Source organism: Lemur catta, chromosome 11, assembly GCF_020740605.2.
Source record: "Lemur catta isolate mLemCat1 chromosome 11, mLemCat1.pri, whole genome shotgun sequence".
In the NCBI taxonomy this organism is placed as follows: domain Eukaryota; kingdom Metazoa; phylum Chordata; class Mammalia; order Primates; family Lemuridae; genus Lemur; species Lemur catta.
This window is the reverse complement of record NC_059138.1, coordinates 91,303,571-91,322,364: the sequence shown is the minus strand read 5'-3', so window position 1 is coordinate 91,322,364 and position 18,794 is coordinate 91,303,571. Positions and strand designations below refer to the sequence as shown.

Genomic DNA, 18,794 nt, shown 5'->3' with positions numbered 1-18,794 from the left:
ATTAACGAAAAGTCTCCTATTAGTTTTTAATCTGATTCTGATGCTACTACCAGATATCTACCCCTCTACTTCTCTAGAAACCTTCTTATATTACTGTTCCTTTGTCCAATCCATCCTGTTTCCTGCTACTACTAAACAATAGATCTCCAAAACTCTTTAAAAACCTGGAGATTGAAAGTAGGGACTGATATGAGATGGAATCATGAGATAGGAGCTGCATCTTCGGTTATGCTTTGTCACCACCTGTCCCATGTGATAACAGAGGGAATTATCTGATAGTATACTTTAAGGTCATATACAAAAATACCATTCTTTTATTTACTTCATTCATGTCTAGTACTTCTTCCCACATTGTTTCTACTTTCATTGAAGTTACTACCATCTATTTTATCACACACAAATAAGTCTGCTCTGGTATTACTTATGCGTTAACATTAGATTCTATCCTAGTATCTCTATTCATCTCTACTTGCACATTTCCTTCCTTTTAGTACCAAATGGCTCCTGATCATTTTCCTTTTCTTGAATACAAACTTACTCCACATAGGTATACGCAGCCGAGTGTCTCATTCTGTGTTCTAATCAATCCATGCCTGAGCATTGAGAATTACATATTATCTCATTGTAAATTACTTTCTTTTCACTTTTACAATTAAGAAATTATATTAATTTTAAGAATCATATATGCAAGTAGTTTACATCATCTGTAAGTTTCAATTCAAGAGAGTAACAGGGGTAATACAAAATATTTATCTTCAAAAGAAGGTACTCGGTCAGAGAACACCTAGAAATCACAACGCTCCTTATGGATCTGAAGGTCCATCATTGTTTTCTAGTAATCTTATTTTTTGCTATTCTTAGCAGACTTTGTCAAAGCTGAAAATAAATACTTTGGGTAATTTAAAGATATGTAAATTGACAACTCTAATTTTTTTTAACTTTTGAAATGGGAGAATCAGAAATTTCATGATAAATAAAGAAATAAATATTCACTGTCATTTTTTGAACAACTCTATATAAATAAAATAAAATATTTTGAAATCTACATTATCAAGATTTTAGAGCTTTGATTTTTTTACTCTAGAATAGATTCTGGTTTTCCTTCCTAACTAAAGCAGGTAAAATGGTGATACAATCACAAAGGGATAATATAAAAACCCACCACTCAAATTCTCTAAACAAAATGTAGAGACGGATCTTTGCGATTCGAAGGTGGCTTGAGGTCCTCCTACCCTTGCTTCCCGTTATGGGGTGCAGAATCCAATCTGGCTGGGAATCCTAACCCATTTGAGGTCACAGAACACTTTGTGTGGTCTGATGAAAGAGTGACAATGTTCCTTGGAAAAGGTACATCCATGCAGATTTACAGGAGACTTAGAAAGTGAAAGCGGTAGCTCTTTGTCCCCAGTTGGACGTGGTAGATGGTTTCCCCAACCGAATATAGGCAAGTTCCAAATGTGGCAAATTACATCACAGTATGGCCCAGATGGCCAAAGTATTTCCAAAAGATTACCAGATTTGGTATTTAGATCTGCTGGTCCACTGAGGAAAACAGCTTTTCTTTTTCCTCTGAGCCCCAGATTGACCTCATTTAGCTTTTAGGAAAAAAATCTGAAAAGTCAGCGGCTTAGCTCATATTCCCCTGACTCCCACGATAAGGAATGACTCCACACTCTCCCCTACCCGGGGCGGCCTCACCATCACTCACCTTTCCCGCGCTGAGTTACCTTCCTCCATGAGCTCACCCCCAATTCCCTTTCTTCCCTTCGAATATGACCTAGAAAGTGGACATTTCTGCACACCAGACACCCACCTCAAGGCTCAGTCTCTTTTTTCAAATTGTGATAAAGTATACATAAAAAAATTTACCATCTTAATCGTTTTTCAGTGTACAGTCAGTAAAGTACATTCACATTGTTGTACCACCATCACCACCACCCAGCTCCAGAACTTTCTCATCATCCCAAACTGAAACTCTGTCCGCAATAAATACTCTCTCTCCATTCCCCCTGCCGCAGCCCCTGGCAACCACCATTCTACTTTCTGTCTCTATGAATTTGATTGCTCTAAAGATCTCATATTATACAATATTCGTCCTTTTGTGTCTGGGTTATTTTACTTAGCATAATGTCTTCAAGTTTCATCCGTGCTACAGTATGTGTCAGAATTTCCCTCCTTTTGAAATCTGAATACTATTCCATGGTATGGATATACCACATTTTGTTTATTCATTCATTGTTTGATAGGTACTTGGGTTGCTTCCATCCTTTGGCTATTGTGAATACTAGACTATAAACATGGATGTGTAATTCTCTCTTCAAGACCTTGCTTTCAGTTATTTTAGGGCTCAGTCAAAGTGCTTCTTGCTCTTGCCAGAAGTCTCTTCTGGTGAAATCACTTTTCTATTTTGTCCTCCCCCATGAGAGCTCATCCGGCCTCTCCAGACCTTCCTTGAGAAAGCCTGTGACCATGCTCACCTCTCCACCCCTGTCCCAGTGCAGCGCTTTTGGGAATCTTTATCATTTGCCCAAGTGATTAATCACCAGCGTCCAGAGCTGCTGGAAGCAAAAAGAATCAGAAAATTAATGAAAACCTCATCCTCAGGAGATCCAAGGGTCCAAACAAGAGGGGCCACATCTGTCTACAAGCTTAAGCTGCAAATTCATCACTGGAAGTGGGAGACAGAGCCAGGAAGCAGTAGCCTGAGAGAGGCAGGGGTGGACATGGACCAAGCTATACAATGGAATACCATTCGGCCTTAAAAAGAAGGAAATTCTGCTGTTTGTGACAACATGGACAAACCTGGGAACCTGGAGGACATTATCCTCTGTGAAATAAGCCAGTCACAGAAAGACAAATATTAATAACACATGATACCACTTACAGGAGGAATCTAAAATAGTCAAACTCATAGAAGCAGCGAGTGGCATGGTTGTAGTCAGGGCCTGGAGAAAGGGAACATGGGGAGATATTTGTCAAAGGGTACAAAGTTCCAGGTACAGAAGATGAATAAGTCCTAGAGATCTGACACAAAACATGATGTTTACAGTTAACAATACTGTACTGTACACTTACAAATGTGACAAGTTTCTTGAATTACAAAAGAAATGCATTTTCAAAGCAAAGAAATTAAAAACAGAGAAAACCATAACGCACATAATTCCACATAAACTTCAATAATTTGGTACATAGACCAAATTGTGCATTTTTTTAAAAAATTCTAAACTGAATATTGTTGCATTGTATGTCTTGTTTCATAGACAGCTTTGGGCTCGTGGCAGCATATGACCTGCCTTACTGCACATCACTGTATACTCCTGTAAAATAGGATTCTCTCTTATGTTTCATTTTTCCCCCTATGGCTAGAGCTTTCATGTCAGTTAAACTTCGCGTCCACAACAAACAGCTCCAGGGACGCCAAGAGCTACAGGGCGGCGCTGAGGCCCCATTGCCTCCCACAGGCACCGTCCCGCTGTGCTGAGAACACAAGTGCCCCAGGGGTCAAGAGGGAGCATCCCAGCTCCGGGGGCCCCTCAGTCGTGTCTGTTAGCAGGGGAGGCTCACCGGGGTCCTGGATGGAGGTCCCTCTGTGTATGCCTTCCTCCCCTCTCCCCTCACCTCTCACGAATCCACGCAGCCCTCGCCCCTCCTGCTCCTACCATGTCAGTGTCTCCTCCGAGACTAGAGCATTCTCACAGGCACCCAGTTATGCCGCCATCTTAAATAATAATAACCCTAATAATAATCCTCATCAGACCCCGAAGCCCACTTCCCCTGGCAGCCACAGCTGCTGCTCCAGCTCCATTGCATTGAAACCTCACTCAGTTCTGCTTCAAAAGCCGCGGAGTTGGAACAGAACTCTTCTTTGATCTCTCTCTCCTCTCCACCCCAGCCCTTTTTGTCTTTCCTAAACTTTGCTCTCCCTGGACCAGGGCCTCCCTCTCTGCTCTGGCCCAACTCATCGCACTTCTCTGCCTACAGTCTGGATGAAAGAATTTGCTCACATAGGGCTTTGGTCTATTGATTGGAATTCCACAGTGGGATGTGAGGGAAAAGCCCCAACTGAATATCAAGAGTTTCTTTGCTCTATATATGAAAATATTTCCCCGGGATCCTCCTGCCTCAAGTCCTGGTGGTTGAGGGGGAATCAGATCATTCTGCGTCCCTGGACACATTTTATCTTCCTCTTAACATTCCCAAGGGAGCACATTTTTATTCATCTTTGTCCTTGTAGCATTCTTTTCTTTGTCCTTGGAGTTCAAGACATCCAGCATTTTACATCTAGATAAAGGTTTCTTCTTCTGGATTTCATGTGTCATGCAGTGAGTGCTTACTCTGCAAATCCAGGTTTTTCTTCTCCTTGACAAAGGGTGGTTCCATTTTGCCTTTTGCTCCTCTCAGGGGCAGCAACCGTCCGTAAGCCCATGGCTGTCCATCACCTGCAGGCCAGGTGTTGCCATCTGCTCACCTCCATCCTGGGGACTTCCTTTGTCATGGTCCTCCAGGTCTCAGACTCTCTGCTGATGTCAGGCTCTGCCTCTTTTGCTCATGACCTCTGTGTCACGCATCTTAAATTGACATCACACGTGTGTTTTATAACATTCCTTTCTTGTTACTTAGCTTCTTTTCAATATCCAACTGCATCTCATCCAGTTTCCTTCAAACTTGAGCTTTCTCAACTCATTTTTTTATATCTTGTTTCCTAGAATCCACCTTTTCTTAAATTTTATTCAAAGTGCAAAGACGATGCAATCTAAACTTTTTAAAAATCGATCACATTTCCAATGTATCCTCTCTCTCTCTACCTCTTGAGGGTCCTATATTCCTACTTTAATGTACAATAATCTTTTCAATAACCCGCATTACTTTTATGTTTACCCATCCTTAAATGATGCATGAGCTCTCCAAGTCTGGAATGTGTTTTCGCAAACAGAATGAACTGGCTTTTTTTTCCTTCTATCCCTCCATTTTCATTTGTACATGATAGAATCTCTTTCTTCAGTTCTTAATTTTAAAAGTTAGATGCCAGTTGCTTTGGAAAGTATAAGGCCCAAGTCACAAGTAATTTCAGCAAGAAAATATAATACCATCAAAATGTTATTTCTAAATAATAAAATAAACATTTGGTTTAAGTGCTATTTCTGCTTCTTTATGGCCTGAACCAAAAAGATAAAGGTACGAGTACCTCTGTCCCTACTAACACAGCAGGGAAAATCCTTTATCCTCAGTGGCCCTCCCTGCAATCAGTACGCTCATCCCCAGACCTCCACGGCGTGTCTGTCACACCAGGGAAGAAGCCACATCACATAGGGAGGAACCACGTACCTGGGACACCATTGACAGCCCTGGGTTTGGAGGCGGGCCCACCCCCAACCCACCCACTCCAGCTGCTGTCGGGCTCTGCCTGCCTCTCTTCGGGTTTTGCCGCCTGCTCACCTGTCGCCGGCTGGGCGCTCTATCCCTTAGCTTCCGCTGTCCCTCTGAGGTGCCCTGAGCTCCCCTGAGCTCCCCACTCTTTCTGGCCCGATGGCACCACAGGCCCCCGAGAAGCTCCTGCCTTCACCTCCTCATGCCCACCTTCGCCAAACACTCGATCTTGGGAATCAGGATCTTTTCTGTGTAGTGAACAGAAGGCCACTTGTTGGGGAGACTTGTAGTGGGCTGAGTGGGTTGTCATATGCATGCCACCCTGGCTAACCCCTCCTGTGACCTTTGACCTTTCACCCTAGATGCAGAAACATCATGTTTTCCTCAAATAGTCACAGCTCTTTTTAAAATTTAAAAGTCCTAAGACTTCCCTTTCTAATGTCTTCCTTAAGGAATAAACAATTATTCTAATATTCATGTATATTGGTTGAAATGGTTTTGAAGGTTTATTTTGTTATCATATAAAGTGCAAAATTCTTACCAGGAATCAAGTTGCTGAAGTACCATCCACACAGAAAATAAAGGCTTGAATCAAACAGAATCATCCAGCAAACCCAGCCAAATGTCATGCCCCCTTGTTCTGGAGCCTGGTACATATTATTCCACTGAATCCCTGGCAGGAAGAAAAAGGTCAGAGTGAGAACTGGGCATCCTCTTTTACTGTAGATTTTGGTAAGATGAATTCATTAACTCTAGAAGCTCCAGTAAAGCTGAATACAGATAAAACAAAAGGAAGGTCAATACCATTGGCCATAACTCTCTGAAGAAAATGTTAACTTGTACAATCTTACATCTATTTCAATATCAGGTGGAATGACCATTAACCACATTCAAATATCTAACATTTGAACATTTTTAAAGGTCACCTTACTTATATCTAGTTTTATTTACCCAACTAAAAAAGACTTCATATTTTGGAAAAATAGCATATTTTTTAAAAATGATAAAGAAAGTTCCTTGAGAGCCCAAACTCTGAATTATATAACTCTTTCCACTTGTAGAAAATATCTAAATATGATATATAAGATCTGGGGTGAGGAAGAATCATTATTTTATGACAATATGTTTGTTATTTATTGCTGGATTAAAATATAATTTAAGAAAAATATCTCCCTTTCTAAATTTCCCTACTGTTAGGCTTGAGCTCATTAAATTACACGTTTTAATCATTGAGTACTTGTTGGAATTTGGAGTAAAATATTCAAATGGTCTAACACTGTCCATTTTTCTTTTTTATCTTCTTGGTCCAATTTATTTTAGAGATTGGGTCAAAGAATACAAAAGAAATCATTCAGGATTACTCATCTGTTAAAGGACATTTAAATATGTTTCACAGAAAAAGTCTAAGAACTCTAAGGCCAGTGAAAATTAACTGGCTAACACAACAGTAGCTGGAGTTGAGTTTTACTTATGGCATATGTTTTGCCTGTGTTTACAAAACACACCCTAAAAACCATACAAACATGTAAGAAATACATGTCTGTTCTAGTTTAGGATTTTAGTTGTCAAAAATCTCAATGTAAGTGAAAAATGCTGTCAACAATTTTTTTAATCATTTTAAACTCTATCATAGGAAAATGGAGGAGATAATTGTGCCATATTCTGTGTTGGTTAGACCTATGTCTGGATCCTGACATTCAGGAAGGCTCTAGAAAGTATGGGGGCAAAGATGAGAGTTGACAAATATGTGGAAAGTTGTCATGTGAAAGAGAGAATTAGGAAGAAGGAACTAAAAAACTGGGACCCGGGAAGACGGGTCCAAATTCACTAATAGTCTAACACTGTAGTCCCCAATCCCCAGACCACGGACCACAGCCTATTAAGAATAGGGCCACATCACTGCCTGAACTCTGCCTCCCCACACTCCAGCCCTGGCCATGGAAAAATTATCTTCCATGAAACTTAGGAACCAGGCTGCACAGCAGGAGGTGAGCAGCAGGTGAGCAAGCAAAGCTTCATCTGTATTTACAGCCACTCCCCATTACTCGCATCACCCCCTGAGCTCTGCCTCCCTCCCACCCTGTCCGTGGAAAACTTATCCTTTATGAAAGCAGTCCCTGGTGCCAAAAAGGTTGGGACCTCTGGTCTAACAGATGGATATGCATGGGCTCCTCATTCTTGGAAGAATTCTGAAGGTCCTGAAGCTGACCTTATGCCAGGGTGTTATAAAGAAGACCCAAGCACCGGCTGGGTGGCTGACCTGGAAAGTACCTGAAGCAAAGGATGCCACGATCACTCTTGGTTGTTCTCAAACCTGGGCCAACTAGATGGTGGGAGGTGTTTGCATCAGCAAAACCAAATATCCGTAGCTCATTCCAAATGTTCCACTTGGTAATGAAGACTTTCTACTGCATCACTTGCAACATAAATATAAATTTCCCAAAACATGAATCACTCAGAGTCACTTTTTAAAAATGTATTCTCTTACCTGCCTCTTGTCCTTCCAAGAATGTAATGAAAAATACTCCTTGTCCAAAGGCAGTTGTTGAGAGGAAACACTACGCACAGATTGATGGGGTGAGGAGAAAAACAGCACATTAGTGTTACATTGGAACCGCAGAAAACCCGCAACACTCAATTCACAGAGAAGCTGCGACACCTTCTGATGCTGATGCCAAACCACTGCTTCAGGCGGTGATTTAAATATTTGAACCTGAAAGACTGAGCAGAATGTCAGCCCATTCTGAAAAGCATGATAACAAGCTAGTTTTTAACGTTAAAAGGAATTATTTCTCTTTACTACAATGTTTGAAGTGTCATAAATCCAATGCACCGTATATAGAAACGTGTAACACAAAACAGTGGAAAATGGAATACAGCAATTTACTGTTTTTTATTATTAAGTGAATGCCCTGGAGCACACTGCAGGCAGACTGGTGGAATATATATGCTATTCTACACTAGAAAGACAGTGTATTGAGCAAAAATGTTATTCTATCTCCAGTAGAGAGGTCCTATGTCAGAAAAGAAAAGCCCATTGGAAAAGTATCTTATATTTAAAATTACAATATAGTTACAATATACAATAGAGTTAGATTTTGTTTACTTGCTAGAAAACATTTGAATATGTAAAAAGAAAATCAAATTTTATATGCATAGAACCCTTAAATATAAGGACTGAAGTAAAAACAACAATAACAGCATTTAATAATCAGGCCAGATCACAGATGATCCCCTTTCTGCGTGTAAGGAGTGGTGAGGGAGGGGCACCAAACGGTGTGGCTTGGGTTAATTATTCTGAAAATGCCTAATTAACACTCACATGAAATTATTGGTTCTCAGTTATTACAAGTGTTACATAAGCTAATTAAAACTGATGAACACATATCAATGGACACAATACTGATGGAATTTAACTGCTTTTTCATCATGCATGAATATCACCATATACACACAACATAGGTGTGGTTTATTGAAGAAAAATCATTTGGCTTCCACAGAAATATTTTACTCTAAGGCTTTAAATAAGCAGAGAAGGTGACCCATTCCCAGTGAGTGGGTGATACACTGGGGCTGTCCTGAGATCTGCACTGGACCAACTGGCTTCTAAAGGCCTTTAAATACCCCTTGGCAGCCTTGTGACACTACTTCTCCTCGACCCCACCCCAGAGTCTCCCTTAGTGATTTCAGCCCTACCTCCCAACAGACTGATATTTGTCTTGAGTGTAATGCAAATGTTACAGCTATGCCACTGGCTCTGCGAAAGAGACTGTTTTAATAGTGAGTTGTTCATCCCTCCTTCAACAATTGAGTTCCCACTATGTGTCAGGCATGTGCTTGCCAGGAAATAGTCATAAAAGAATGGATACATTTCTATCTTCTGCATATTTTATATAATGGACCCAAAAGTATTGTCATACATTTTCAGGAGGTACATTTTAAATGGATGAGCAACTCTGACATTGCTAAGGAAGAGATTTTTCCACTTAATGTGATGTAATTCATGGTGCTTCAAGAAAAATGCTTATTTTTTACTTCTAAAATAGCTTTAGAAATCTATTTCTTTCCATGCATGAAACAAAGAGAAACTAAAGTTATATGCTTCCTTAAGGATGCCGCTGATTTCCCAGACTCTGCAGAGTCCCCATTCCATAAAAAATGGCAATTCTCAATGGGCTGCCATCCAGCAAAACCATTGTAATTTCAGTGAACTACAGCTGCAAGGTTCACATCTGTGGGCAGGATAAAGAAAGTAGAGATCAGAAAGCCCGTGGAGATCTGAACGTGATAAATTAAAAAGTTGAGGGTAGTGGTTTTGATTTGTTGGAGGTGTGGCAGTTCTGTTTTATTTTGCCTTTTTAGAAAACAACTCACTTACCAGAAATGTCTGAATGACAAAACTTAATTGGTTATGTAGGACCAGCAGAACTATGTAGGGCAGAAAGCTGATCATGTACGCCAGGCTGGTACAAAGGGCCGCGGTATTGGCTTGGCTGAAAAATGCACTCAAGAAGTAACTCAGCATGACGACCGACACCCCAAAGTCCAAGAGAAAGAGGAAAACAATAAAGGCGTTGCTGTGCGCAAAGATGCCACTTATTTTCAGAATGGTGGCCAGAGCGGCACTGCTTATGGTCAGCGCAGCCGTGTTCTCCAGAAACCAGGCCAGGAAATGGATCGCTGGGTGCACGCCCATCATCCGCATGTACTGTCAAGAGAGAAAACCTGGGTCACTACAGCAGCGGATACTTCAGGAAGAACAGGTCAGACGGTGGGAGAGAGAAAGGTGAACGAGCATCGCCTGCAAAGTCAGCCCTGCATAGGGCAGTGGAAAGGACATGCCCTCCTAGAGCTCGGCATTTGACTCTCACGAGCACCTTAGGTCATTCACCACTTTGGGGGAGAGAGAACTGAGGCGAGGAGATGTTAAAATAATCTCACTGGCAAGAACACACAGCAGGAATGGGTAGGAGCACATATCTTAGACCTCAGGCTTGGTCAACTGCAGTCTCATTGTGCTTTCACATTTATTTGGGGTTCATTGTTTTTGTTTTAATTTTTGTTTTTTGATTTTCATTTTGTCTGTGGTTTTTTGTTTTGTTTTGTTTTGTTTTGTTTTTTAATAAAGACAGAAAAACAAAACAGGGAAATACTGGTCCTTGAGCTCTTCAGTTTGTAGGGTCATTGCATACGTCGTAGAACGCGCTTTGCAGAATAACCCTGTTCAAAGTAATAAAATAAAATCAATTCATTCGCTAAACCTACCATATGCTCATCTATCACATCATGATTTCCTTGAGTGTGGGGCTGATTACTTGTGATTTGAGGACAATCGGTTCTGAATCGTGCAGCCTGGGTTATCCCCTGGTCGGGTATAGCCCAGCAAGCCTAACATTCACCAGGTCCCTGTGCCGAGGGGCTAAACTGAATGCGGGAAGAAACACACAAGTCTATAAGTAAATAGGTTGTAAATAGGAAAATGACATGCAGAACAGTAATGCAAGTTCTATGCAGTACTTGTAAAATTGAATGGAAAGCACATTTTATTTTACCACACTGTTTCTTCACTTTAATAAATATAAAATAAGTAAACAGTGCACACCCATTGCCTCATGGCTTCACTTTTTCTGCAGGAATAGATGGGAAGTCAGGCCTTTAACAGATACTTTTACAAACTTGCATTCTTAAAAGCAGCTCTGATAGTTTCAAGTTTTAACAATATTAGGACAAAAATAGCAAGGCTCTACGTGAAGAATTCTTTTATTTTTCCATTTTTTTATTTCAAAATATTAAGAGGGTACAAGCTGTTTTTGTTACATGGATACCTTATATAATACTTGAGTCAGGGCTTTTAGTGTGCCCACCACCAGAATAGCGTTCATTATACCCCACAGGTAAGTTTTTGCCCCTCACCCCCTCACATCCTCTTTCTTGGTTTCCAATGTCCTTTACATCTCTCTGTGCCCTGTGTGCCCATAATTTAGCTCTCAATTATGAGACAGAACATGTGGTGTTTGTCCATTCCTGAGATACTTCACTTAGGATAATGGTCTCCAGTTCCATCCAAGTTGCTGTGAAAGACATTATTTCATTGCTTTCTATGGCTGAGTAGTACTCCATGGTATACATATACCACATTTTCTTTATCCACTCATGAATTGATGAGCACTTAAGTGTATTCCACATATTTGCAATTGTGAATTGTGCTGCAATAAACATTGGAGTGCAGGTGTCTTTTTGATAAAATGATTTCTTTTTCTTTGTAGTGGGATTGCTGGATAGAATGGTAAGTCTGCATTTTTTTCTGTGAGGAATCTCCATACTGTTTCCCATAGAGGTTGTACTAACTTGCAGTCCCACCAACAGTGCATAAGCATTGCTTTCTCTCTGCATCCATGCCAACATCTATTGTTTTCTGACTTTTTAATAATGACTATTCTGACAGGAATAAGGTGATATCTCATTTTGGTATTATTAATAATTTGCATTTCCCTAATGATTAGTGATATTAACCATTTTTTCATATCATTTTAAGCCATTTGCCTATATTCTTTTGAAAAATTTCTGTTCACATCTTTTGCATACTTTTTAATGGCGTTTTTTTTTTTTTTTTTTTCATGCTGCTTTGCTTGAGGTTTGGGCAGATTCTGGATATTAGCCCTTTTATCAGATGTATAGATTGTGAATATTTTCTCCCATTCTATAGGTTGTTTATTAATTCTGTTGATTATTTCTTTTGCTGTGCAGAAGCTTTTTAATTTAATCAAGTCCCATTTATTTTTGTTGTTGTTGTTGTTGCATTTGCCTTTGGGGCCTTCATCATAAATTCTTTTCCTAAGCCGGTATCTAGAAGAGATTTTTCTACATTTTCTTCTAGAATTTTTATGGTTTCATTCCTTACATTTAAGTCTCCTTTCACCTCCTTGGTTAAATATATGCCCAGGTATTTTATTTTCTTTGCAGCTATTGTAAATTGTATTGAGTCTTGATTTGATGCTCACCTTAACTATAATATTATTAGTACACAGAAATGCTACTGATTTTTGTACAGTGATTTCGTAACCTGAGACATTGCTGACTTTATTTATCAATTCCAGGAGACTCTTGATGGAGTCTTTGTGGTTTTCTAAATTCAAGATAATATGGTCAGCAAACAGAGACAGTTTCACCTCCTCTTTCCCAATACGGATACTCTTTATTTCTTTCTCTTGACTGATTACTCTGACTAGGACTTCCAGTACTACGCTGAATAGCAGTGGTGACAGTGCGCACCCTTGTCTTGTTCCAGTTCTTAGGGGGAATACTTTCAACTTTTCCACACTCAGTGTGATGTTGGCTGTGGGTTTGTCATATATGGCTTTTATAATTTTGAGATATGTTCCTTCTGTGCCTAGTTTGTTGAGGATTTTTATCATGAAAGGGTGCTGGATTATATTGAATACCTTTTCTGCATCTATTGAGATAATTATATGGTCTTTGTTTTTGCTTCTGTTTATGTAGTGAATCACATTTACTCACTTGCATATGTTAAACCATCCTTTCACCTCTAGGATGAAACCCACCCGATCATGGTGAATTATCTTTTGAATAGGTTGTTGAATTCAGTTTGTTAGTATTTTGTTGAGGATTTTTGCATCTATGTTAATAAGGAATATAGGTCTGTAGTTTTCTTTTTTTGTTATTTCCTTTCCCACTTTTGGTATCAAGGTGATACTGGCTTCATAGAATGAGTTAGGGAATATTCCCTTCTTCTCAATGTTATGAAGTAATTTCTATAGGATATTTATGAGTTCTTCTTTGTAGGTCTGGTAGAAGTTGGCTGTCAATCTTTCTGGTCCAGGGCCTTTTTTTGTTGGGAGATTTTTTTATTAATGCTTCAGTCTTGGTGCTTATTATTAGTGTGTTCAGGATTTCTAGTTCTTTCTGATTGAATCCTGGAAGGTTGTATATTTCCAGGAATTTATCTATTTGCTTTACATATTCTAGTTTGTTATCTGTAAAGGTTTTCACAGTATTCACAGGTGATATTTTGTATTTCTGTAGTATCAGTTGTAATTTCTCCTTTTCCATTTCTAATTGAGGTTATTTGAGTTCTTTCTATTTTATTTGTGTTTAATCTGGCTAGTGGCCTACTGATTTTGTTTATCGTTTCAATGAGCTAACTTTTTTTGTTGTTGTTGATCCTTTTTTTTTTTTTGGTTTCCATTTTATTTAGTTCTGTTCTAAGCTTTGTTATTTATTTTCTTCTCCTGGCTTTGGGTTTGGTTTGCTCTTCTTTTACAGATTCCTTGAGATGTGTCATTAAGTTTTAATTTGTGATCTTTCTGTCTTATTGATGTAGGCATTTAAGGCTATGAACTTTCCTCTTAGGACTGCCTTTGCCATATCCCATAGATTTTCAAAGCTTGTATCTCATTTGTGTTTCATTCAAGGAATATTTTCATTTTTATTTTAATGTCATCATTGACCCAAGGATCATTCAGCAGCAGTTTGCCTTATTTCTGTGACTTTGTGTAGATTTGAGTGTTTCTTTTGGAATTGATTTCTAGTTTTATTCCACTGTGGTCTAAGAAGGTACATGGTATTATTTTGATTTTCTCAAATTTGCTGAGACTTGTTTTGTGGCCTAAGATATGATCAATCTTGGAAAATGTCCCATATGCTAATGAGAAGAATGTATATTCCATAGTTTTTAGGTAGAATGTTATGTAAATAACTGTTAGGTCCATTTGTTTTAGAGTCCCATTTAAGTCCAGTAGTTTTTTTATTGATTTTCTGCTTTGATATCTGTCCAGTTCTGTCAGTGGGGTGTTGATGTCCCCAGTAATTATGATGCAACTGTTTATTTCTTTGCTTAGATCTAGTGGAGTTTGCTTTATGAATCTGGGACCTCCTGAGTTAGGTGCATCTATATTTATGATTGTATGTTTCTTGAATAGATCCCTTTACCATTACATAATGACTATCCTTATCTTTTTTTTTCTTTACCATTGTTACTTTAAAGTCTATGTTATCTCATATAAGAATTACTACACCTGCTCACTTTTGGTTTCCATTTTCGTGGAATATTTTTCCCCTCCTTTTGCCTTGAGTCTGCATGAGCCCTTGTGGTTAAATGTATTTCTTGAGGCAGCGTATAATTGGGGTATGTTTATTCATCCATTCAGCTAGTCTATGTCATTTAAGTGGAGCATTCAGACTTTTCACATTCAGTATTAGTATTGATATGTGGGTTACGGTTCTGTTTATCATGTTGGATAATACCTTGTGGTTTTGTTTTCCCTTTTGTGCTATTGTTTTATTAGAACTGTGAGCTTTAACTTTTGGGTGTTTTTACACTAGTGAGTATCTATTGTGCTGCTCCAAGTATAATACAGTTCTGAGTATTTCCTGTAGGACAGATCTAGTAGTAACAAATTCCCTTAGTGTTTGCTTATCTGGAAAGTACTTTATTTCTCCATCATTTAAGAAGCTTAGTTTCTTAAAATTCTTAGGTGGCAATTGTTCTGTTTAAGAAGACTAAAAATGGGTCCCTAATCCTTTCTGGCTTGTAATTGTCTCCACTGAGAAGTCTGCCATTAGCTGATGAGTTTTCCTTTGTAGGTTAGTTGTGACTTTCATCTTGCAGGTTGTAGAATTTTCTCCTTCATTGTGACTTTGGCTAGGTTGATGACTACGTGTCTTGGAGGTGAACTATTTGCTATAAATCTTCCTGGTGTTTGACAACCATCTTATATCTGGATATCTGGATCTCCAATGATACCAAGGAAATTTTCATCAATAATTTCCTCAAATATGTTTTCCATGCTTTTTGCTTTTTCTTCTTCTCCCTCAGAGATACAGTAATTCTTATATTGGCCCACTTTGCATAGTCCCATACTTCTCTGAGTGATTGTTCATTCTTCTTTATTGTTTATTCTACAATATTGTTTGACTGACTGGGTTAGTTACAAAACCTTGCCTTTAAGCTCTGAAATTTCTTCTGCTTGATCTAGCCTATTGTTGAAGCTTTCTGCTATATTTCAAAATTCCCTAAATGACTCTTTCATTTCTTTATGTTCTATCTTTTTTTATGTTGTCTATCTCATTAGTGAGTTTTTCATTTTTTTTATTCATGTCCTAAAATAATTTTTTGGCTTCTTTGTGTTGGTTTTCAACTTTCTCTTCAATCCCATTCATTTTACTTGCCGTTCACATTCTGAATTCCATCTCTTACATTTTGACAGTTTTTTTTTTTTTTTTTAAGATTAGGGTCCATTGCTGAAGACCTTTTGTGATAATTTGGGGCTGTCAAAACAGCTGTTTTTTTCATGTTGCCAGGGTTCTTATTCTGGTTCCTTCTCACCTGAAACCTCTTCTCTCAGCTCTAAACAGATAAGCTTACAGTGTACCTGTTCTCCTCTGCTGAGAACTCTCCTACTTAGTGCAAAGAAGGCAAGGTCCCTGGATGGTTCACCTGTGTCCTACTCTGGAGGGCTGATCCAGCATGAGATGGGCAGAAGAACTGTCAGCATTTAACAGTTTCTCTCCTGCCTCACCCTTCCCCTGTGGTTGTCACTGGAGGTCCTCATGGGGATCGCAGAGTGAATGAATGCCCCACCTAGTTCTGTCAGCAGTGGCGATTGTCAGCCTGGGCCAGCTTGAGAGCTACTCCACTCAGATCTGCGGGCAACAACATTTGTCAGCCTGTGCCAGCTTGAGGGCACCTCACCCATGCCCACAGCTGGCAACGATTGCCCACACTAGCTTGGGAGCTGCCCCACTCAGATCCATGTGTGGTGGCATTTGTTGCCTTATGTGACTTGAGCATAAACCCATTTGTGCCCTCCAGTGGGGGTGGACTGATGGCCTATGCCAACTTGAAGACTGCCCCACTCAGATCTGCAGTCAGCAGCATTTGTTGGCAAACTGCTGACTTAAGCACAGCCTTGCCCATGCCTGCAGGTAGTGCTGATTGTCAGCTTGCACTGGCTCGAGAGCTCTCCTCCGGGTTAGATCTGCAGGTGGTAGCATTTGTTGGCTGGGCTCCCGCTTGAGCATATCCCTGCCCACATTGACAGGGTTCAGTGATTGTCCAGGACCCCAGTGGCAGAGGGCATGTAGCTCCTGCCCGCAAGACTCATGAGAGTGCCTGGCTTCCCCACACCCTCCCTCCTTCCATCAGACTAGCAGGGGCAATGGGGAGGTAGCAACAATGGATCTGACCCCTGGGTAGAGGCAGTGCTCTGGGTCTAAGATTTTAAAATGGCACCAGCCTCAATGCCCAGAGTTTGTGAGCCAGTGGGTCACCACTGTGGCATCTCTCCAGAGCAATGCTGCACAGTCTCCAGATAGTTCCCTGTGTCAGCTTTCTGAAGTGGAGGGTCTTTCCTGCAGCTTGGATAGGAATGATTGTGGGGGAAGTGTGGAGCCCCAGGATTCTCCCCTCTGTGCCTTCCCCACATGTGTGCTTATTTTCCCTGTATACCTCTAAACCACAGAGCAGGTCACCTCTCTTCCTGCTCCTTCATTTTCGGTGCCTCCTGTCTCCTCTCTTTAGATTCACAATGCTCTCTCTTAGATGACTGATCTGAAGGTGGATATCCATTCACCACCTTCAGTCCTCTCTGTGACAGTGGCATGTGTAGGCTGCTTCCAGTCCACCATCTTGGCCCCCTCCCTCTACATAAAGAATTCTTACCATAAATTAAGAAGGAAAGTCTGCGTTAGGTTTTTGAAAATTGCTGCATGAGCAACATTGGCTTTGTTCTTGCAATCTCATGTTATTATTCTTTAATTCTATTTCATATCAATAGAAAATATCTGTTAAACTCTAGCAGTACTTCAGACTTTAACATAAAATTGCCTTCCTGGGACAGGGACTCCACTGGACTGTACACAGAAACCCCAGCAGAGGAGAGGGAGGGCACAACAGAGGAGACCAGGTCAGTTATGGAACAAGATCCGTTTTCAAAGACCCCCGCCTGCCCTTCCTTGTCTGCCAAGTAAGGTATAAGTCTATTTACCTCTTCTATCTGGATCTCCCGCTCATAAACCAGTTTTCGGACCATGCTGGCCACAGACACCATCCAAGTCAGCATCATTATCAGTGGAAAAAAGAAACCAACATTGTTCAGGAATCTGTAAGGGCATAATTTAGTCAGCATTCAAGGGGAAGAAAAATGAAATCTACCAATAGCCATGCACATAGTAAGTCCTGCACTTGCATGTGCTTTTTTACATTTTTCTTATGAGTTAGAAAGCACTTTTAGGAGCAGCATCTCCTTTGGCTATTTCTACAGGCCTGTGACTTAGGCAGGACAGTTGTGATTGGTGTGTTGATTTTGTTGGTGTACAAACTCACAAAGGAACCCATGAAGTAGACACAACTGGTTCAAGATACCTCAGGTAGCCATACCCCAACCCCAATCCTCTCTGACATCTGCCATAGGCAAAGCAGGTCAGAGGAAAGAAACAGGTCATTAGTCCATGACTATAATCTCCCCCACTTAATCGGGGTCATTATGCGTCTTCGATCATTGATATCAATTGCTCCTCTCCTATTTCCCCAACCCTCACATTTTAACCCACTCTATCTGGGCTCCATTTATAATACACACTTGAAATTACTCTTATCTAGGGCACCAATGACAGTCATGCCTCTAAATACAATGGGAATTTTTCAGTCGCTTTCTTTCTTGACTTCTCAGCCATGTTTGGTGACACTGGCAATCCCTCCTTTCTTTTCTCTTAGCTTCCAGAACAACTCCTGACTTTACACCCACTGCTTGGCAACTACTCCTTTACCTGCCTTGAAATATGAGCATTTTCACCCTAACATGGACCCTCTGTCTTCTCACTTCATACTCTCTGAGCATTAAATCCATGTATTTATTTTATTCACCAACCAAATGTGCAAGCATGTTATTGGGCTTGTAATACATGAATTAGTCAAACAGAAAAAGGTCTTGCCATTAAAGAATTGTCCATTCTAGTGGGGGCAAGGCATAAACAAACCAATAAACAGAGATTGCTATGTCCCTGCTGAAACTCATGGTGAATTTTAATTGCCTGTGTACCAGTATTGGGAGGTAGTGGGGCCTTTAAGAAGTGGTTGGGTCCTGGGGGCTCGAGCCTCATGAATGGATTAATGTAGTTCTCTTGAGGATGGGTTAGTTCTCAAGGCACCGGGTTAGTTCTTGTGAGATCTGGTTGTTATAACACCAGTGTGCTCTTGGGTTTGGTCTCTTTGTGCACACCTACTTCCCATTCCATTTTCCACCACGAGTTGAAGCAGCACAAGGCCCTCCCAGAAGCCGACTAGATATGCTGCCAGATCTTGGACTTTCTAGCCACTAGAATCACGGGCCAGATAAATTTCTTTTCTTTTTAAATTACCCAGTCTTGGATATTCTGTTATAGCAACACAAAAAGTACTAAGACAGAGA

At 40.2% G+C, this 18,794-nt stretch overlaps 1 protein-coding gene across 4 annotated transcripts in view; it reads right to left on the bottom strand.

The window, feature by feature from the left end:
* Positions 1–18,794, bottom strand: part of LOC123647677 (ATP-binding cassette sub-family A member 13-like) — a 399,770-nt gene that overhangs the window by 259,142 nt on the left and 121,834 nt on the right. For all 4 annotated transcript variants that reach the window (XM_045565332.1, XM_045565334.1, XM_045565333.1 and 1 more), the window contains exons 25-28: positions 17,373–17,487; positions 9,746–10,075; positions 7,856–7,925; positions 5,909–6,040 (exon numbers count right to left, since the gene is read on the bottom strand). In XM_045565332.1, the coding sequence (XP_045421288.1) occupies positions 5,909–6,040; positions 7,856–7,925; positions 9,746–10,075; positions 17,373–17,487 (647 nt within the window). The remainder of the gene's footprint in view (positions 1–5,908; positions 6,041–7,855; positions 7,926–9,745; positions 10,076–17,372; positions 17,488–18,794) is intronic.